This window comes from Schistocerca americana, chromosome 7 (assembly GCF_021461395.2).
Source record: "Schistocerca americana isolate TAMUIC-IGC-003095 chromosome 7, iqSchAmer2.1, whole genome shotgun sequence".
Taxonomy (NCBI): domain Eukaryota; kingdom Metazoa; phylum Arthropoda; class Insecta; order Orthoptera; family Acrididae; genus Schistocerca; species Schistocerca americana.
In genome coordinates this window covers 377061609-377085210 of record NC_060125.1, presented here as the reverse complement: position 1 = coordinate 377085210, position 23602 = coordinate 377061609, and the positions used below count along the sequence as shown (strand labels likewise).

The 23602-nt window shown below is 43.6% G+C and overlaps 1 protein-coding gene across 1 annotated transcript in view; it reads right to left on the bottom strand.

Moving 5' to 3' along the window:
• Nucleotides 1–10410: 10410 nt before the first annotated feature.
• Nucleotides 10411–23602, bottom strand: part of LOC124622953 — a 46879-nt gene continuing 33687 nt past the window's right edge. The window contains exon 5 of the mRNA XM_047148743.1: nucleotides 10411–11152. Coding sequence (XP_047004699.1) covers nucleotides 10411–11152 — 742 coding nt within the window. The remainder of the gene's footprint in view (nucleotides 11153–23602) is intronic.

Here is a 23602-nt window from a genome sequence, read left to right as displayed (position 1 = left end):
TCAACTCAAAACAGTTCAGACTTCAACTCAAAACACTTCAGACTTCAGCATAATGATTCACAAACTACCACACGTGATACAAAGAATAGTAACTCATATTTTATCTATCCTCAGTCTATTTCAGCTTGTCTGACACTCCACTATGTCTTTGAGCATTGTCCCGCTGCACAGAGGCCATACGAACGACAGCTCTCTGGGACCTGAGCCCCATAGCGTTCAGCCATGCAATAAATTCATATTACCTCGTGTCAATACTGGGAAACAGAGTAGTTTGCATAAATACGCGTAACGTCACATTTCCTAACCCAACCAAAACATCGTCATATGCAATGTATCCGAGAAAACGGCGATCAGCAATCTGCAGCAGAACCAAAATCACGACCACTTTGTTCACAGCGTCTAAGGCTAACCTCTATGAGCAAACTCAAGACAGAAACATTTCACATTACGTCTGTTTGCATAGCCATCTTCCGCAGAAAGAGTTCAGTTGCTAGCAGTAAAAGCAGATTTTAGTATCTTGCTGTTATTGGTCACCTGAAACCATTCTCACACTGCCTACACGGGGTGCCGCGTTACCCACGCATCAGCAGTACTGGTTGGCACTTGGCTACTGATTACAGGCGATACAAGTAAATCCCAAACGAAAAAAGAATGATAGGAAGAATAATAATAGCCGATACGATGATGAATACGGCTCGACAAAGTATTAGAAATAAAAAAAGTTGCGTTTAAACCAATTATCTGAATAGAAAAAAAAAAAAGCTGTCTCTTCCGACTAAATTTAGAAAAATAAAACTTTTTCTACATTTGACGAAATTCGAACCTTCGACCTTCTATACGCCAATGTATTCACTAACAACTATGCTTTGCCATTACCGTGGGAAACACTCGCGTATTATCTTTATGACTGATGTCTCAGACACAACTAATTAATTGACAGCGTTCGAAAAGTATGTTTCAGGCAATGTCGTGCGAAGCCAACGTCTGTGATTATGGTAACTCTATAAATGACGCTGAATCTCGTTTTGCGTGGAATGATTCAGTAGTGTTTGGTTAGTACAGAGTATGAAACGCTTGTATTTCGTTAACATCGTTGTGTGTAATTATCACACGAGATGAAAGACGAAATAAAAGGTTCAGACCCAGTATTCGGAATCCAAACACATCAAGAAAGAAATCCGTACAGGGAACTGGAAGTCTGTTAATTGTTGTGGCAGTTTGGCAACCGCGAACGGTTTGGTTGTGACACTGAGCGCTCTGAATGGAGGAAACCTACCACAAAGCGTGAAGTGTCAACTATCAAATAATTTTAATGACACCATAGGTACGCAGAGAAGACGAGACTTGCACAAGGTTGACTAAACGCAACGGGTCACGAACTGTAACCAACCGTTCGACAACGTTTCCTCTCATTTTCAACACAACTAGTCCGCAAGCGCGATTGTTGGAACCTGACGCCGGCCGAAGTGGCCGCGCGGTTCTGGCGCTGCAGTCTGGAACCGCGAGACCGCTACGGTCGCAGTTTCGAATCCTGCCTCGGGCATGGATGTGTGTGATGTCCTTAGGTTAGTTAGGTTTAACTAGTTCTAAGTTCTAGGGGACTAATGACCTCAGCAGTTGAGTCCCATAGTGCTCAGAGCCATTTTGGAACCTGACTGGAGTTCATCATAAAATATGCCGGCTTTTAAACGTTGGCGAGAGTAGAAGCAGTAGAGTTAACAACGCCACAATAAACGAATTTTAAAATTTATCTTTACTAAGCACTGTAACTGTTTGCAGTAAAATGTGAAACACTGTTACCAGTGGCTGGTAACAGCGAACGGTTACAGTTCTTCATCTTCTACCACACAACAATGTTAACTCTGTTGTCGAAAGTGAGGGACAAGGTTAAAAATCACGAAAAACATTTTTCCAGATCATTAAACGAGGCTCAATAACGTACGCGACCCCTTGTTTTGGAAACCTTGCTCTGTGGTCTTTCAGGCATAGGAGCAATGTTATAGAAGTCGGCAGAGAGCACCAGCTGTTGACCAGATTTTGTGGTATTCGAGTTGCAGTACAGCATCTGTTCAGACAAGCAAAAGATGTGTTTGCCATTCTTTTCTTTCTCGCAGAAGGGATGGCACCAAGTCAATGTGATGTAGGTGTTTCCTCGTACGTATAGCAGTCGTTAAACGTGAGACGTGCTGTAGTGTTCATGAATCGTCTGGAGCAATGGTGTTTTTATGTCTGTTTCGGTACAATATGTGGCTTTGTATATAGGTGAATCTCGTCATTCCATGTTCCCCTTCTGTCTGATTGTTAGTTTGAGAACGTTTAAAAAATTCTGCAGCTGGTCCATCTTTCCTTGACGCGTTTGTACACCGTTTCATTTCCACAAGGTTTTACCCGCACAAGTTAAAATTCTGATTCCGAGCTTTGAGATTTAATATCAAGTTCATTATGTCGTGTGCCACTGGATGATGGTTTCGTCCACTGAAGAGGCTTCTCAGTAATTCAAGCGCTAAACTGGAATAAGAGAGAATAGTGATCTGACCGTTAAGATGTTTCTCTGCATACTGAAGCGTTTGTTATGTGACCCTAAGCTCAGCTGTCATATCCGTTACTTGCTTGGGCAGCATGAATTTCTCACACCTGTGACAGCAGTTATTCCAATAAGAACAACCATCATTTTTCTTTGAAGAATGACTATAGACAAGCCTTGGGTTTCGTTTAGGTAGCGAAAGCCTAACATTGGGTCTAATACTACTTGTGGCTCTAATACACGAATCTGGTAATCTGAATCCTTGTAGAACAGCTTTTGTGCTGACAAATTTCTGTTGTTAAATAGACTATTTTCCATTGAGTCGACAATAAGAGGAGGAAGATTTTTGTTGAGCTAGTATCTCGGCGTGGAATACAAGCCCCTTGGTATTAATGTCTTGCAGTATCTAATACCTTACGAACTGCTACCGTTTTAGCGAATATCTCGCATTGTAGTACAAATATGCGGCCTAGATGTAGGGATGGCTCCTTTGCCTCGACTACGTGAGCAATACGCGGAATATACCATTGTCCACAGAGGCATTGTAGTTGCTTTGTACTGACATTTACTCTGTCAGACCTATGTCCAGAGCTGAGAAAAATAAAATAAACAAGCAGAACCGCTTCCAAGCTCACGCACACCATAGCACAAAATATATTTATGGACTTCGCAGTTACGGCAGACTCTGCGGTATGTGTCTTCGTTCAGGGTTTGCTATCAATGTGAAGTTCGAGTCAGACTCTCACAATGCAGGCAAGAGTCACAAAACAGGCATTTATGACACGAATATTTTATGCTTAGAGAAAACGTATCACCAATGCTTCGAGCTTCAGCTAATCGTGAAGTAATCACTCTCATGCTAATATTGTGATTGGTACCGTCGTTGTGAAAGCTTGATATTCACTGTAAAGTGATGCACTCTCCGTTGTCTGATACGCAATCAGATTTTCTAAAGTTACAGTGTTTGATAATTTGATAGTCCAAATTACAAATCCGTCGACAAAGCGAAACAAAACTAAAAGCAAACTGTTATTTACTACAATGACCCAGTCCTATGACGGACTTTGCAAAAGTAATATACAAATTCAAGACTTGAATTGAAAGTGCCCACAAATACTAAATACAGTACGAGTATATGGTACTAATATGTTCGTAAGGATTATATTTATTAGTTAATAAGTTTTTACCATATCCTACTCTTATACTGAATAATTACAAAAAATGTATGAAAATGTTTGAAGAGAATGAAATTTAAAATAACACAATGAAAGAGAGCTTCATCGGCGGAACGAGTAGAGATACCCCGTGACAACACCTAAGTAAAAAAATAAATAAATAAATAAAAATAAATGATGTGCTGAAGCTCTTTTCCAGTGTTCGTGAGGGATTTGACCTGGATACATATACAGGGTGTTACAAAAAGGTACGGCCAAACTTTCAGGAAACATTCCGCACACAAAAATAAAGAAAAGATGTTATGTGGACTTGTGTCCGGAAACGCTTAATTTCCATGTTAGAGCTCATTTTAGTTTCGTCAGTATGTACTGTACTTCCTCGATTCACCGCCATGATTTCATACGGGATACTCTACCTGTGCTGCTAGAACATGTGCCTTTACAAGTATGACACAACATGTGGCTCATGCACGATGGAGCTCCTGCACATTTCAGTCGAAGTGTTCGTACGCTTCTCAACAACAGATTCGGTGACCGATGGATTGGTAGAGGCGGACCAATTTCATGGCCTCCACGCTCTCCTGACCTCAGCTCTCTTGACTTTCATTTGTGGGGGCATTTGAAAGCTCTTGTCTACGCAACCTCAGTACCAAATGTAGAGACTCTTCGTGCTCGTATTGTGACGGCTGTGATACAATACGCCATTCTCCAGGGCTGCATCAGCGCATCAGGGATTCCATGCGACGGAGAGTGGATGCATGTATCCTCGCTAACGGAGGGCATTTTGAACATTTCCTGTAACAAAGTGTTTGAAGTCAAGCTGGTACGTTCTGTTGCTGTGTGTTTCCATTCCATGATTAATGTGATTTGAAGAGAAGTAATAAAATGAGCTCTAACATGGAAAGTAAGCGTTTCCAGACACATGTCCACATAACGTATTTTCTTTCTTTGTGTGTGAGGAATGTTTCCTGAAAGTTTGGCCGTACCTTTTTGTAACACCCTGTACACTGTATTTCTATGGGAATAGCCGTAGTGTGAATATTTGCTGTTTTCTCTTCAGTTCTCCAAACTTGCTGCTGCATAAGGAAACTGAGTGGCAGCCATTTGTTGATTCATTTCATCGTCGTAAAGAAGGATGGAATCAAACTAGAAAACGTTGTCATTCATTTTTTTAAAGTTTATGTGGATACTAAGTTTTTTATGAATACCAGCAGCTTATTGATTTTTGTATCGGAATACAAGGCCCTAGTCTAAGGCCCTGACTCTCCCATAATCATCTTGTCTAGCATTACTCTATGTCAACCCTCTTACATTTCGTAGCAATGAATATTAGTAAAGGTCATTTCTGTTCGGTTGTAGTACAGTACGCCGTGGTCTTTCCGAGGCTTCTACGTGACGTTTAGTTGTGAGCTCTGCGCAGTAATTTTATTCCTCGGTTTCATAACACGAACTCTTGATAAGCTACAGATATGATTCGAGAGAAGGTTGTCTGACGAAGCAGTATGACAAGCGCAAATTGTGGGTATTTAGACAACGAACGTGGCCCTTAAAACTGATAGCGTCTTCGATGTACTTAATCAACAAGTTTTCGATTCTAGGTAGACCTCTTTTATATCGGTAACAAATCATAAGCATATGCACGCAGTGATGCACCTGTTCGAATTTTAAAGTTCGAAATCGGAGTATTAAATATTGTGGAAGCTCGCTAATAGATATTCCCGTGCTCTTTTTCGCATCGTATGTACGTTTGAAGTAAAATAGGAGCTGTGAAAGATTTCAGCTTATGACATTCAATTCAACACAGTAACATGTTCGAAACTGGTTTGTGTGAACGTTTCAACACAGATTTAGATATATGAGTCTACTCGCAAGTCCACATTTGAAGTCGATTGCAAAGGACTAACTTGAGAAGAAGTCTGCAATAGAGACGACTTGAACGACAAATGTAACAGTTTAGTTCAGATCTTTCTCACTTCCTTTAATACCTCTTTCCTAGCACAGAAAAAGTTCAGACACAGATGCAGTACTAATAAACCAAGTACCTGAATAACTAATGGCTTTATAATATCATGTAGGTGGAAGCGGGAGCTGTATCATAATGTAAAGGAAAAGGCAGAACCCGGTACAGAACTGAACTACAGATAATGCAAAGTGCTGACGAATGTCATCAAAAACGCCGAAACAAGAGAATAGAAAGATTTAAGATCAAAATTAAAACTATTTGATCCATTGTGAAAGAGGTATCACGCCAGAATGTTAGTGCTCAACGTACTACACCAGTCTTGTGTGAGAATGAAACTGTTAGTAATGCACCAGTGTCGTTCAAAATACTTAATAATCACTTCTTGTCATCAGTCGGTAAGTTAAATGGAAGTTCTGTTGGTACAGGCAAATATGTGGAATTCTCGACAGATGGTATTCTGAGACAACTACATCACTTGCAGCTACAGAAAATAAACAAAGATGAACTTACATCAATTATTACATCAGCAAAGAGTAAGGGTTCCCATGACTATGATTGGATTTCGAGTAAGATTATGATATGTGCACCATAAATTAGTTATCTACTCACCGTATCACTAATGCAACGTATCTTTCAGTTGTGTTGAGTTTATTGAGGGTTTGAAACACTCGTTAGTGAAACCACTCAATAAAAGGGGCGAGAGAGATAACATAGTTCACTACCAGCGAATTTCTTTGCTACCAATGTTTTCAAACGTTTTAGAGAAAGTAATGTATAGGAGAGTAGTGGAAAAACTAAATAACATAATTTGCTGTCAGTCTCCCAGTTTCGCTTCAGGAAGAGATTTCCGACTGAAAATGCTACTTATTTGTTTGCATGTGAGTCACTAGCATTAAAATAGGAGCAGGACAGTAGGTAGGCGCTTTCGTTGATTTAACGAAAGAATTTTATTTAGTTGATAATACAATATTTTTGCAGAAGCCGGAACATTATGGGGTTAGGGATAAGACTAAACAATGTTTCATTTTATATATGGAAAGTAGGAGGCAGTTGGCTGTCTTCCTGTGTCAATAAGCGGGTAAGAGGTTTGAAGCGGACTCCCATGGTTTCTGATAAATAAATAGATATGTATACTCTTATGCAATACTCTAGAGTTATAGAAACGTATAGTATGGTCAGAAATGTTTATTCTCACAGCATGAAATATAAAAGTCTTCTGTTGACAAAATTGAGCATTTTTGTAACTACATTAAAAATTTCCATGTCATTTTGATTGTTAGTTAATGTCTCTGTGGAAGTTCACTGCATGGCCAGCATGCTAATTTCTGACATTTCCATAGATGACATCGACCTAAAATGATGGATTTTGCGTATCTTTACATATGTTTAATACGCATGTAGGGTGACAAAAGTGGAATAGTTAGTATTTAGGGATATAACACGAACGCTCATTTGAAACATAAAACTTTATATTGACATGTACCCTATTCTGAATGGGTTCAAAATAGAACACATTCAGTGTACATTTGATTTTGGGCTAGTGATGCACATATGTGTGTCTTACCCACCCAACCTCTTTGACGTTTTCTTTTTCCTGAAGCTGACTCGTTGCTTTGAACCTCTTTTCTCGGGATGTCCTTGTGCCATAAAGTAGTCCGCTTAATTCGCATTTGTCCATAGTGTGTTGTGAGTGAATTAGTGCGAGGAACTGAGTGTATCAGACAGCTGAAATGCCACACACCTACGCTAAAGAAGAATACGTAGATATGGTGTATCCTTACGGCTTCTGCGATGGCAGCAGTGCTCCAGCTGTTATCAAAGAATACAGTTCACACTTTACCGATAGTAGATTGTTTACCAGAGTTTCACCACACTGCGTGAAGCAGGTATTCTTCGAAGTTGTCATTTTTCTTCTGAAAATTTAGTTCAACAATTTTGGTGGAAAAGTAACATATTTTAAAACTGGCACAGCTATAATGTGCCGTGTACGATAAGAATGCACACGTGACCCAGAAGTCTGTTGACTTTGGAAAATACACTAATTCACGGAATAACATAGGTAGAGAGGTAAATGAACTGGCATAGGATTTTTATTGAAACGAAAAGTGAATGTAAAACAGGCTAACAGATGGCGCTGGACAGCAACACGTCAGTGAGAAACGTGCATAAAATGAGCAGTAGCGAGACAGGAAGTTAGTTGCTCTAGCGATCGCGGCATGTTGACGTTACGATAACAGGCACTATTAGTGAAGCTTTACTATCAGAATGGAGAATCCGGTACGCCAGCTTTACGATCCTGTCGCCATAAGAAGCGTATTCAAACAGATAAGGGTCCTGTGACAAGTGTCGCTGTGAAGAAAGTGATCACGAAGTTCTAAGTCACGTTTGTTTAGACGATTGGCTCCATAGTGTTTGACCAGACACAAGTGATACTGCTGCTGGGACAGCCCGGGAAGAAATGGAGCCTTTAGCGAGTTCATCTCCAGATGGTGAAATCAGCACTCGTGAAGTCGCACGTCGCACCACCATTCCTAGCACTATTGTTTGGAGAACACAAAAGCATACCCTCCAATGCCATCCGTACAAGATCCAGCGTCATCATGAACGTGTAGCCATCGAATTAGTGACGTGGAGAGCATTTGAGATGTGGGCACTTAAAAAAACGGAGGGTTGGGTTGGGTTGTTTGTGGGAAGAGGCCAAACTGCGAGGTCATCGGTCTCGTCCGATCAGGGAAGGACGGGGAAGGAAGTCGGCCGTGCCCTTTCAGAGGAACCATCCCGGCATTTGCCTGGGGCGATTTAGGGAAATCACGGAAAACCTAAATCAGGATTGGCGGACGCGGGATTGAACCGTCGTCCTCCCGAATGCGAGTCCAGTGTGCTAACGGCTGCGTCACCTCGATCGGTAAAACGGAGGAAGATGACGATTGGTTGTCTAACGTGTTGTGGACCGACAAGATCATTTCACACTCTGAGGGTCTGTCAACACCCGCAAGTGCAGAATTTGAGTTACCGAAAACCCTAGAACTGTCATGAACTCCCACCTACATGCCGACAAAGATGCAATGCGGTGTGGATTTACCACATCATTCGTGATCGAGCCATTTTTCTTCGAGAAAATGCGGGGTGTTGCTTTTCAAAGTGTCAGAGAGACGGGTGCGAGGTACGACGATATGCTTCAGAATCGCACAGTCCCTAGCCTGCCCAATAAACACCTGCTGGACGTTACGACTTTTATGCAAGGTGGCGCTGCACCGCATATCGCTACATGTGTAAAAGATCTCTTGCGCACATCATCTGGTAACAGAGTCGCACTTGCGTCGTGCTTGGCCTCCCAGGTCCCCAGACCTCAGTCCATGTGATTGCTGGTCGTGGGGCTGTCTGAAGTCTCAGGTCTGCCGCAACAGTCCGACCTCATTAGCAATGCTAAAAGACAACAACTGAGGTAAATTTCTCAAGATAAGTACTGGCAAGCTGTGCAATACTGTTTACAACATTGTCCCTCATCTACAGGTATTGTTGATAAATAACAACCACCATGCTGAGTATTTGTTACAAAAAACATCGCCTTTGGTAAAAAATCAATTTTTATGCTAATTATGGCGTTTGTGTCATATGAAGAGCCATCTGTTGGTCACTTTGTGCACTTCTTTGGTTTCAATAACACCCCATGTCATTTCATGAATGTGTGTCTCTCTACCTACATTATTCAGTACTGAATTTTCAAATGTTAAGGGGGCAGGACGTCAAACGGGCCGACTTGGAGCAGGAGAGTCACCACAGGACAATTTAATTTGTACTGTCTATACTTTTACAAATAAATTCATAAAACGTTGTCACCATGACCAGGAAGGATTGAGGACTCACACTCATCGCTGTGGAAGTTGAAAAACGTAGCAAAATACCTTTTTTTACATGTGAAATTTCATCATTTTTCCACTTATTACTGGCTGCATTTGTTGCTATAGGTACATTTTTCTTCCTAAGTAAGAGAGATTCTTCGATGAATTTTTCATAGCACACAAACAGTAGTTACATGTGTATGAAAATCTGGAATTTTCCAACTCTCTTAAAAACTGTGGTAAAAATTAAGATAATTAACTATAAAACTTGAGTTTTTTCTAAACATGAAGTTTAAAATGTAACAGTTGATTCATTTTTTCATAAATTAAATAACTTCTAGAGTTTCATACACCTGTAACTATGGTTTGTATGCTGTGCAAAAGTCATCGAAGAATCTCTCTTACTTAGGAAGAAAAGTGTACCTATAGCAACAAATGCAGCCAGTAGTAAGTGAAAAAAATGATGAAATTTCACATGTAAAAAGAATGTCTTTTGTTACGTTTTTGAGCTTCCACTGCTATGAGTATGAATCCTGAATCCTTCTTGGTTATGCTGTCAAAGTTTTATGAATTTATTTGTAAAAGTATAGACAGTGGAAATTAAAACGTTCTGTGGTGCCTCTCGTGCTCCAAGTCGGCCCGTTTACGTCCTACACCCCTTAAAGGGCTTGTTGGTCAACCTGTGCATTAAATGTCTTCTATCGAAGAAACGTAAGAAGGTTTTTGCTCCTAATGATCGTTCTTGTCGTATCCTCAGATGTTGACCATTCCATTCCCGCTGGGGCACACTGAATAACAGGCAGTTATTTTTGACCAGGCACGATTGGTGTATTTATGGTGGAAGCAGTCCAGCACGCTGCCTGTCGAATGCCAACTACTTTAAATAAGACTACTAGGACAGACACGTTACGCGTCAGCAGAGCGCGACACGCGTGGGTTGTTGACCGCGTCAGGTTGCCTTCTGGCCTGGTGAACGCTGGCGGGCTGGTGCCAGACGTGGGTCGCGCTGTCTGCCTGCCCGTCACAGTTGGAGTTGGGAGTGACGGTGACGGTGAGACTGTCCTCGTAGGTGGGTGGGTAAGGGTACGGGGGCGGCAGGTCGCCGCTGTGGGGCTTCCCCGCCTCCGACCAGGAGGTCTCCGTGTCCCACCAGAAGAAGTCGCCGTCGTCCGGGCTCTGCTGGGGCGGGCGCTGGCGGTCGCGACCCGCCCTGAAGCAGGCGTTGAGCAGGCAGCGCCGCCGGCCGCGAGCTGCCCTGGCGCCGGCTCGAGCGCGCGCGCCGTCCACCGCCCTCTGCACGGCCGCCAGCAGGAAGCACAGCACGGCGAGCGCCGCCAGCACCAGCAGCGTGTCCTTCAGGTTCTTCAGGTCCGCCGCGTACACCACGGTCACCTCGCCCGTCGCCTGGAACGGAGCCCCTTTGAAGAGGTTAGAGTCGGCCGCGTCCTGGGGCACCGGTCCGAACAGAGACGAGAAATCGTTGAAGACCGGGGTGTCTTTCTGCCAGCCCACTGCGCCATTTGAAACCCTATCGGTGTAGGCGGCGGTTTCCGGATCGTCATACACAGAGGGAGGATCTTCCACGAGAGGATCACCTTGATGTAGCTGCTGCTCTGGCGCGAAATCTTCTTGCGTGGTCGCACCTATCCTGAAGCAAGAATAGTGCACTATAACACACTCATGAAAAAAATCACAACACCAAAAAATAATTCATGTAGAGTTTTGAAATTTCGGAAATACACTGGTCTATGTGACATATTTACACTACTGGCCATTAAAATTCCTACACCAATAAGAAATGCAGATGATAAACGGGTATTCATTGGACAAATATATTATACTAGAACTGACATGAGATTACATTTTCACGCTATTTGGGTGCACACATCCTGAGAAATCAGTACCCAGAACAACCACCTCTGGCTGTAGTAACGGCCTTGATACGCCTGGGCATTGGGTCAAACAGAGCTTGGAAGGCGTGTACAGGTACAGCTGCCCACGCAGCGTCAACACGATACCACAATTCATCAAGAGTAGAGACTGGCGTATTGTGACGAGCCAGTTGCTCGGCCACCATTGACAAGACGTTTTCAATTGGTGAGAGATCTGGAGAATGCGCTGGCCAGGGCAGCAGTCGAACATTTTCTGTATCCAGAAAGGCCCGTGCAGGACCTGCAACATGCGGTCGTGCATTGTCCTGCTGAAATGTAGGGTTTCGCAGGGATCGAATGAAGGGTAGAGCCACGGGTCGTAACACATCTGAAATGTAACGTCCACCGTTCAAAGTGCCGTCAATGTGAACAAGACGTGACCGAGACGTGTAACCAATGGCACCCCATATCATCACGCCCGGTGATACGTTAGTATGGCGATGACGAATACACGCTTCCAATGTGCGTTCACCGCGATGTCGCCAAACACGGATGCGAGCATCATGATTCTGTAAACAGAACCTGGATTAATCCGAAAAAATGACGTTTTGCCATTGGTGCACCCAGGTTCGTCGTTGAGTACACCATCGCAGGCGCTCCTGTCTGTGATGCAGCGTCAAGGGTAACCGCAGTCATAGTCTGCGAGCTGATAGCCCATGCTGCTGCAAACGTCGTCGAATTGTTCGTGCAGATGATTGTTGTCTTGCAAACGTCCCCATCTGTTGACTCAGGGATCGAGAAGTGGCTGCACGATCCGTTACAGCCATGCGGATAAGATGCCTGTCATCTCGACTGCTAGTGATACGAGGCCGTTAGGACCCAGCACGACGTTTCATATTACCCTCGTGAACGCACAGATTCCATATTCTGCTAACAGTCATTGGATCTCGATCAACGCGAGCAGTAATGTCGCGATACGATAAACCGCAATTGTGATAGGCTACAATCCGACCTTTATCAAAGTCGGAAACGTGATGGTACGCATTTCCCCTCCTTACACTAGGCATCACAACAACGTTTCACCAGGCAAAGCCGGTCAACTACTGTTTGTGTATGAGTAATCGGTTGGAAACTTTCCTCATGTCAGCACGTTGTAGGTGTCGTCACCGTCGCCAACCTTGTGTGAATGCTGTGAAAAGCTAATCATTTGTATGTCAGAGCATCATCTTCCTGTCGATTAAATTTCGCGTCTGTAGCACGTCATCTTCGTGGTGTAGCAATTTTAATGGCCAGTAGTGTAAATAGTTAACACTGAAAGATTATAGGTTAATGTAAACGCCAGATAAGCCATTGCAAATGTGAAATACTGGCACATTATCAACCGATACTAAGATAAAGGAAAGGAAAAGTAAAGGCACCATAGAGGCACTTATGACGTTGCGGTTGGTAATAGAAATAAGACTAGAGAAAAATCGACACACATCCACAGGATTTATCGACGTGGAAAACGCGTTCGACAATATCAAATGGTGCAAGATGTTTGAAATTCTGAGAGAAGTAGGGGTAGGTTACAGGGAAAGACGGGTAATACAGAAAATGTACAAGAACCAAGAGGAAACAATATGAGTGGAAGACCAAGAACGAAATACTCGGATTAAAAAGGATGTAGTATTTCGTCCCTACTGTTCAATATATACGTTGAAGATGCAATGGCGGAAATAAAGATTCAGGAGTGGGATTAAAATTCAAGGTGAAAGGGCATCAATGATACGATTCGCTGATGATTCTGCTATCCTCAGCGTAAGTAAAGAAGAATTACAGGATTTGCCGGTTGGAATGAGCATTCTAATAAATACAATATATGGTTTGAGAGTAAATCGAAGAAAAAGGAACTAATGATAAGCAGCAGAAATGAGAACAGCGAGAAACTTAACATCGGAATTGATGATCACGAAGTAGAAGAAGTTAAGGAATTCTGCTATCTAGGCAGCAAAATAACCAATGAGGAACGGAGCGAGGAGGACATAAAAAGGAGACTAGCATTGGCAAAAAGGGCTTTCATGGCGAAGAGATATCTACTAATCTCAAACATAGATGTTAATCTGAGGAAGAAATTTCTGAGAATGAACGTTTGGAGCACAGCATTGTATGACAGTGAATTGTGGACTGTGGGAAAACCGGAAAAGAAGAAAATCGAAGCATTTGAGATGTGATGGTAGAGAAGAATGTTTAAAATTAGGTAGACTGACAAGGTAAGGAATGAGGACGTTCTCCGGAGAATCGGCGAGGAAAAGGATATCAGCAAAACACTGACAAGAAGAAGAGACAGGGGGGGGGGGGGGGGGGAGCTGCAGAGGGTGAAAACTGTAGAGGAAGATAGAGTGGAACACGTCCAGTAAATAATTGAGGACGTAGATTAGAAGTCCTGCTCTGAGATGAAGGGGAGAGTAATTCATGGCGGGCCGCATCAAACCATAAAGCAGTCAGAAGAATGACGAAAAATAAAAAAAAAAGCTGAATGCCTGTTGCACTTCGTCGGACAATACAGCGACGGTTAATGCTGACCGTGGATGATGCCAGAGTTGTCGTCCCATATGTGATCGATTGCAGACAGATCTGGTGATCGAATAGGCCACTGCAACATGTCGACACTCCATAAAGCACGCTCGAATACAACAGCGGCATGTGGGCGAGCGCTATCCTGTCGAAGAACACCCCCTGTAACGCTGCTCATGAATGGTAGCACAACAGGTCGAATCACCAGGCTGAGGTACACATTTGCACTTAGGATGCATGTGATCTACATTTACATCTACGTGGTTACTCTGCTATTCATAATGAAGTGCCTGGCAGTGGGTTCAATGAACCACCTCCAAGCTGTCTCTCTACCGTTCCATTATCGAACGGCGCGCGGAAAAAGCGAGCACTTAAATTTTTCTGTGCGAGCCCTGATTTCTCTTATTTTATCGTGATGATCATTGCTCACTACATAGGTTGGTGCCAACAGAATGTTTTCGCAATCGGAGGAGAAACATTATCTACGTGATCGCTCCAGTTGAGGATATTTGTAATTGTAATCCCTAAGTATTTAGTTGAATTTACAGCCTTCAGATTTGTGTGACTTATCGCGTAATCGAAATTTAGTGGATTTCTTTTAGTACTCGTGTTAATAACTGCACACTTTTATTTATTCAGGGTCAATTGCCGCTTTTCGCACCATGCAGATATCTTATCTAAATCAATTTGCAATTCGTTTTGGTCATCTGATGACTTTCCAAGACAGTAAATGACAGTATCATCTACAAACAAACTAAGACGGCTACTAAGATTTTCTCCTTTATCGTTAATATGGATCAAGAACAAAAGAGGTCCTATGACACTTCCTTGGGTAGCACCGGACATTGCTTTTGTTTTAATCGATGACTTTCCGTCTATTATTACGAACTGTGACCTTTCTGACAGGATATCACGAATCGAGTCGCACAATTGAGTCGATATTCCATAGGCACGCAGTTTGTTTAGAAGACGCTTGTGAGGAACGGTGTCGAGAGCTTTCTGGAAATCTAAAAATATATAATCAATTTGACCTCCCCTGTCGATAGCACTCTCTTTAATTCATGAGTATAAAGAGCTAGTTGTGTTTCGCAAGCACTGATGTGCTTTATATATGACCAGAATCTCTATGGGTTTTCTGACAGATTTCGAGACAGAGTTTCGGTATGGGAATTATTATAAGAATCTCGCATTGAAGTACGAGCTATATTTCGAACTTCTGTAAAACTATGCCTGTCTTGGGGATTTTGCGTTCTTTTAAATTTGACATGCTTTTTTCGCTGCTTCTGCAACAGCGATCTGACCCGTTTTGTGTGCCATGGGGGATCAGTACTATCACTTATTAATTTATGTGGTATATACCTCTCAATTGCTGTCGACACAATCTCTTTGAAATCATTCCACAACTTTTCTACGCTTACATGATCAGATCGGAAGGAGTGAAGACTGTCTCCTAAAACCGCGTTAGGAGCGTTTTTATCAGCTTTTTTAAATACATATATTTTGCGTTTCTTTTTGATGGTTATAGGTGTTACGGCATTCAGCCTAGCAGCAACTGCCTTGTGGTCGGTAATCCCTGTATTCGTCACGATACTCACTGTTTGTCTAGGATTATTTGTTGCTAAGAGGTCAAGTATGCTTTCGCAACCTTTTACGCTTCAAGTGGATTGTTCAAATGTGTGTGAAATCTTGTGGGACTTAACTGCTAAGGTCATGAGTCCCCAAGTTTACACACTACTTAACCTAAAGTATCGTAAGGACAAACACACACATGCCCGAGGGAGGACTCGAACCTCTGCCGGGACCAGCCGGCTTCGAGTGGGCTCATGAAGTAATTGTTCAAAATAATTTTCTGAGAAAGCATTCAGTACAATTTCGGATGACTTTATATGCCTGCTGCCGGCTTCAAACGTATAATTTTTCCAGCATACTGAGGGTAGACTGAAGTCACCACCGACTGTAATTTTATGAGTGGGGTACCTATTTGAAATGAGACTCAAGTTTTCTTTGAACTCTTCAGCAACTATATCTTCTGAATGGGGAGATCGGTAAACGATCCAATTAACAGTTTAGTCCGATTGTCAAGTATAACCTCTACCCATACTATTTCGGAGGAAGTATCTACTTCAATTTCACTACAAGACAAACTACTTCTGACAGCAATAAATACTGTACCACCAACTGTGTTTAATCTGTCCCCTCTGAACACTGTTAGATCGTTTCAAAGAAATTCAGCTGAAATTATTTCCGGCTTTAATCAGCTGTTTGTTCCTATAACTATTTGAGCTCCAGTGCTTTCTATTAGGGTTTGGAGATCTGGTTCTTTCCCTACAGAGTTATGACAATTTACAACTACAATACCAATAGTTTCTACAACTAATTTACTGTGTTTTAACTGTCCCCTTTTAAAAAAAAATTCCTGGTTGATTAAAACTGTGTGCCGGACCGAGACTCGAACTCGGGACCTTTGCCTTTCGCGGGCAAGTGCTCTACCAACTGAACTATCCAAGCAGGACACAGGCCCCGTCCGAACAGCTTCACCTCTGCCAGTACCTCGTATCCTACCTTCGAAACTTTACAGAAGCTCTCCTGCGAACCTAGCAGAACTAGCACTTCTGAAAGAAATGATGTGGAGGAGACATGGCTTAGCCACAGCCTAGGGGATGTTTCCAGAATGAGATTTTCACTCTGCAGCGGAGTGTGCGCTGATATGAAACTTCCTGGCAGATTAAAACGGTGTGCCGGACCGAGACTCGAACTCGGGACCTTTGCCTTTCGCGGACAAGTGCTCTACCAACTGAGCTACCCAAGCACGACTCACGACCCGTCATCACAGATTTGCTTCTGCCAGTACCTCGTATCCTACCTTCCGAACTTTACAGAAGCTCTCCTGCGAACATAGCAGAAACAACCCCTAGGCTGTAGCTAAGCCATGTCTCCGCAATATCCTTTCTTTCAGGAGTGCTAGTTCTGCTAGGTTCGCAGGAGAGCACACGGTTTTAATCTGCCAGGAAGTTTCATAACAGCGCACACTCCGCTGCAGAGTGAAACTCTCATTCTGTACCCTTTTAGACGAACGCCCTTTCTGTGGTTCCTTGGGAGTCTCTAACCCATAAACCATCCCAGTCCCTTCCACACAGCCTCCGCCACCTGTGTAGCTGCTTCCTGTGTGTAGTGGACTCCTGACCAATTAAGCAGAACCCAGAAACCCACCACAGAATGGCGCAAGTCAATGAATCTGCAGCCTACACGGCCACAGAACCGCCTGAGCCTCTGATTCAGACTCTCCACTCGGTTCTGCACCAAGGGACCACCGTCGGTTCTATCGACGATGCTGCAAATGGTGAGCTCCACCTTAATCTCGCAAGCAAGACTGGCAGTCTTTACCATTTCCGCTAGCCACCTGAAACCAGACAGAATGTCCTCTGATCCAAAGCGATACACGTCATTGGTACCGACATAAGCCACCACCTGCAATTGGCTGCACTCTGTGCTCTTCATGGCATCCGAAAACACCATTTCCGCATCCGGAATGACTCCCCCCCCCCCCCCCCCCCCCATACGCACATGGAGAGCACACTGGCTTCCTTCCCCTGCATGGCAACCATGTTCCGTTCCTAAGCGGCCCCATTGTGCGCCTAACGTCAGAGTTCCCAACTACCAGCAAACCCACCCTCTGTGAATGCCCAGACCTTGCGGGCCAAGAAGCTTCCACTGGAACAGGGTGGACGACTGAGACTCAGAGACATTGTCAGTCACAGATAACGCCCGCAACCTGTTCGTCAAACGAACCAGGGAGGCTCAACGATCGGCCTCTCAGAAAGTTTTTCACTGCCTGCCAGGCTTTGGAATGCTCTCTCACTTGACCACAGGTAAGGGTCAACCTCAGTACAAGCAGTACCTGGGGTAGCCACAGCATTGGACCAATCAGGGGACATGTGGGATGTGCTCGACGTCCCTCACATCCCTGCGTCTGACCCCCCTTGGCAGCAGCCTCAAGCTGTGTGACAGAAGCCAACACAGCCTGGAGGTGTGAGCGAAGGGTCCCTAACTCAGCTCGCATCTGCACACAGCAATCACAGTTCCTATCCATTACTGCAGTCGCTCCTGTTCGAAGCTCGTAAAAATATGTAAATAACAAATGGTGTACTCGGCTAATTAGCAGCAGGTATTCGAAGTGCTCTCTCACCTATGGTTTAAATGACACTGAATTACACTAACCTATATGATACGAGGGTCGATAACAATGGCCATACCGTACACTACGCTGTTATTAAAATAAAAGCTTGTGCCTAGTAAGCACTCGAACACACAAGAAATTACAAAAATAATCTAGTAAATACACATGTATTTGTAAATAAGTCGCTCCTGTTGGAAGTTTGTAAAAATATATAACAAACGAATGGTGCACTCGCCTTATTAGCAGCAGGAACACGAGGTGCTCTGCCTCTGGCGGTCTATTCAACACACAATGACAACGAAAGTGCTCCTGCTGACATACGAAGTCGCACCCCAGACTGTAATTCTAGATGTAGACGCAGTGTGTCTAGCACGCAGACAGGGTAGCTGCAGGACCACAGCTGACCTCCTTCTAGCCAACAAACGACCATCACTGGTACTGAGTCAAAACAAGCTTTTATCAGAAAACAGAATGGATCTCCACCCTATCCTCCAATGAGCTCTCAATTGACACCACTGAAGTCGCAAATGGTGGTGGTTTGGGGTCAGTGGAATCCACGCTACAGCGCGTATGGCTAGGAGCTGTCTATGAAGTAACAGGTTTGTAACAGTTCGTTGTGTCACTGTCGTGCCAACTGCTGCTCAAGTTACTGCTGCAGATGCAGTATGATGTGCCAGAGTCATAAGCCGAACACGATGGTATACCCTCTCGGTAGTACCATGTGACCATCCCGAACCCGATCGCCTTGCTACAGTATATCCCCGTGACCACTGCTAACAACAGTCATGTACAGTGGCTACATTCCTGCCAAGTCTATCTGTACAGTCGCCGACGGAACATCCAACTTCTCATAGCCTAACGCACGAGCGCGTTCAAACTCACTGAGGTGCTGATACTTGCGTCTTTGTCACCTTAAAGGCATTCTTGATTAACATCAACTCATCACTTCCAATTTCAACTGACACTCGTGATCGTTACAGCGTTTATTTAAAGGAAATCTAATTTGCTTCCTCATCGTGGCGCTACTATCGCTGCCGGCCGGTGTGGCCGTGCGGTTCTAGGCGCTTCAATCTGGAACCGCGTGACCGCTACGGTCGCAGGTTCGAATCCTGTCTCGGGCATGGATGTGTGCGATGTCCTTAGGTTAGTTAGGTTAGAGTAGTTCTAAGTTCTGGGGGACTGATGACCACAGATGTTAAGTCCCATAGTGCTCAGAGCCAAGCTACTAACGCCACTCGCATACGACTGGCGCGAAGTTTGAATAGACATCATCTTTCACTTGTAGAAACACGCCTACCAACTTTCATTTCCGTCGCTTAACTCCTTCTTGCTACTGCGATTTTTTCCGTCAGTGTATAAGAATTGAAGACGACGTACATGAAGGATAGATGTGAGATACAGGAGTTGGACGAAAATATGGAAACATAGCGAGAAATACGAGGGCTATTCGGAAAGTAAGGAACGATATGTCGCGAAATGGAAACCACAGTGAAAATCAAAACTGTTTTATTTGCAACAGTTAGCTACAACTTCCAGTTACTTATCTCCACAATCGCTGATCCGACTTAGACGTTTGACGTAGCGTTGTACCAACTTTCAAATACCCTCGTTATAGAAGGCAGCCGCCTGTGGTTTCCGACAATTCTCCAAGCTGGCTTACAGCTCGTTGTCTGTGCCAAAATGTTGTCTTCATAGACAGAGGTTCATGTGAGCAGAGATGAAACTCAGAGGGAGACAACTACGAGCTGTATTGCGGGTAATCAAACATTTCCAACTGAAAAAGATGCAGGAGCATCTTCATTGCCCCTGCAGAATGCGGCTGAGAATTGTCTTGAAGAAGAAAACGCACGACAGTTATGTAATGTTGGCTGCATAGCTTCAGGCGAAATTTCTCACCAGACCCTCATAATTGGCGAGAGACACTACTGTTCTAGGTATCTTTATGTGCTCCTTCTGTGCTCAGAACTAAAAAGAACGATGTAATGCGATCGACGGGCATACTAGAAACACTGCCAAACACACCAGTGCAAAACTTCATCGGATTTTCACTGCGATTTCCATTTCACGACCGATCGTTCCTTACTTTCCGAATAACCCTCATACATGCTTGAACGTAAATGTAGAAGCTAGCAAAGCGTGCAAACTAAGCTGCTGTATTTGAGCATGACCAGCACCTCTGCAAAGTCCTCAACGTGTTGCAAGTGTCAGTGGTAGACAGAACAGTGTTCTGTGTAATTGTGAGTGCATTATACTGGAGATAAGTGAACTCCAACGTGGGCAAATTGTTGGAACACATATGGCGAGTGCTTCCGTAACAAAGGTAGCCGAATTGTTTGGCGTTTCAAGAGGCACCTATCGAAGGTTTATATTACATGCAAGGAAAGCGGGAAAATATCATCACTAAGTCGCAACGTGGATTAAAGTGTGAGTTGAGCCATCGTGACGGGCGATCATTGAAGAGGATTGTGACACACTCGCGAACCCTGTCAGCGGAGAATTCCAGGGCGAGCTGGAATTTCAAGATCAATCCCCAGTGATGCAATGCACAGCAACAGTGACAATAAATCTGGCCATGGAGCAATGGAGAAAGTAATTTGGTCGGATGCGTCTTGCTTCACACTGTTTGCAACCTCTACCCGAGCTTATGTCCCAAGGATGAAACATGGTGGGGATTCGTTTATGATTTTGGCAGCCATGTCGTAGTTCTCATAGGACCCATGAGTTCTCTGCAAGTTCGCATTATTGCCGAGGATTACGCGACCATTTGGCTGATCAGACCATACCATGGTACAGTGTTTGTTCCCCTATGATGACAATGTCTAAGAAGACGAGGGCCCCCCTTCACACGGCTCGCATTGTCCAGTACTGCTATTGGCACCACGATGAATTGTAGCACTTGCCCTGGCTACCACAGTCACCAGCTGTCAATATTATTGAGTCTTTGTGGTACACTTTGGAGAGAAGTATGCATGATAGCTATGCAACTCCATGATACTTCCCGGAACGTGCTATTATTTCGCATGAAGAATGGTGTAGGATTCTCTTGAAAACTATATAAGACCTATATTTATCCATTTTGAGACCACTGTAAGCTGTTTTGAAATCCTGAGGATTCCCTACACTGTACTTTGCATGGTAATGTGATGTGTTTTTGGTGTTTCCGTATTTTTGTCCAACCCCTGTAAGATACTGACAGATCAGTTTGACAGAGCACTGGAAGACCTAAAGAAAAAAGATGCCTGGAGTAGACGACATATCTTCATAACCAGGGAGGTCGTTGGGGTAGCCAGCAATGACAAAGTTAATATGAGACAGGCAAAATAGCCTCTGCACACTGTAATAATTACATTTCCAATGGAAGCAGGTGTGAACATTATCGAATTATCAGTTCAATAAGTAGGAAAATACTGACTCTGATTAATTACAGATGAATGACGAAACTCTTAGAAGCCGACGTAGGGGAAGATCAGTTTTGTTTTCGGAGACATATAGTAACAAGCAAGGCCCTACGACTTATCTTAGCAGATAGGTTAAAGAAAGTGTAACCTACGTTTATAATATTTGTAGACTTAGAGGAACTTTCTCACAGCTTTGACTAAAATATGCTCTTTGAAATTTTGAAGGTAGCAGGCGTAAAAGACAGGAAGCTAAAGGTTATATACAGCTTGTACAGTACCATACTGCAGTTACAAGAGACGAAGGACATGAAAGAGCTGAAGTAGTTGAGAATAGAGTGAGACAGGGTTAAAGCCCCTCCCAGTTGTTGTTCAATTAGTATACTGAGCAAGCAGTAACGGAAGCCAGGCAGAACTAAGGAAATGGAATTGAACATCAGGGAAAATAATTAAAAACAACGATGTTCGGCGGTGACATTGTAATTCTGAGACAGCAAAGGACTTGGAAGAGCAGTTTAACGGAAAATGGGCAGTGTCCTGAAACGAGAGTATAAGATTCAAATGTTTCAAATGTCTCTTAAAGCACTATGGGACTTAACAGCTGAGGTCATCAGTCCCCTAAACTTAGAACTACTTATACCTAACTAACCTAAGGACATCACACACACCCATGCCCGTGGCAGGATTCGAACCTGCGACCCTATCAGCAGCATGGTTCCGGACTGCAGCGCCTAGAACCGCACGGCCACTTCAGCCGGCGAGGATGTAAGATGAACATAAAAAAAACGATAATGGAATATAGTCGAATTAAGTCACGCTATATTGAGGGAATTAGAGAGGAAATGAGACACTAAACGTAGTAGATTAGTTTTGCTATTTGAGTAGTAGGTAAATGACTGATGATGTGCGAAGTAAGCGAAGTAATAGGATGCAGACTGGTTTGAACAAGGAAATCATTTCTGCAAAGAAGAAACTGTTAAACTGGAATATAGACTGAAATGTTAGGAAATATTTTCTGAAGGTATGGAGTGCAGCCTTGTACGAAAGTAGAACGTGGATGATAAGTGGTTCAGCCAAGGAGAAATATATGTTTTTAAAGTAAGGTGATTTACAAGAATGCTGAAGTTTAGATGGGTAGACCGCGTAACTAATAAGAATGTACCGAATCGATGAGGGGAGAAAATATGTTTATGGCACAATGGACTAAAAGAAGGATCGGTTGACAGGGCATAGTTTGAGGCATCATGGAATCGTCCGTTCGGTATTGGGAGGAAGTGTGAAAGTGTATTTGGTAAGGGGGGGAGGGGGAGGCGCTAAAATTGTTGTAAAAATTTAGATGAATACAGTAAGCATATTCAAATTCAGTAGTTATTCGGAGATGAAGAGGCTTGCACAGGATAGACTAACATCGAGAGTTGCATCAAAACATCCTTCGGACTAAAGACAATAAGAACAAGAACAGCGTAAAAATGCAGATTATCACGTTGCAGCGCTGAATAAAATGTTCACCGACTGCCTCCATCTTTCTACAAAGTACTCCTTATCCATTGTCAAGCGGAATGATTGCTACTGGGCTGCTGATACGCCCTTGTAGATTCTAGCTGCCGGCTGTGAAGTCACTGGCGCTCATCGTATCTCCATGTTTGGGCATACGTTGACTCTGTGTTCGAAGCGCCCACTTCATCCTTCCGATTGCTGGATCCTACATTGCGCTGAGCTTAAGGCCGCTGTCTCTGTTAAGGGTGTTCTCAGTGATTTTCATTTCCATGGGTTCTTTAATTACACTGGCCCGAAGCCGTCAATGCGAGACCCGTCAGAAGTTTCGTCACATTTGATACGGTGACCGTTTTCTAGAGCACGCTCGGCTAAAGCGAATTTTTCGGGGTAGCCTGGGCGATAAAACACTTTACGCTCCTTCCTAAATTGTTCTACTGTGCACACTGGTTGGCTGACGTGACAATGGCCACATTCACAAAGTATTTTGTAGAGCTCATAAAACGTGCCGCGTCTTTAACTGGTCTCAGTAATAGCTGTCGTGGCCCACACTATCGGCCTCTAGAGTCTACATTCTTTGACATCACTTTCATAATTACGTCTTA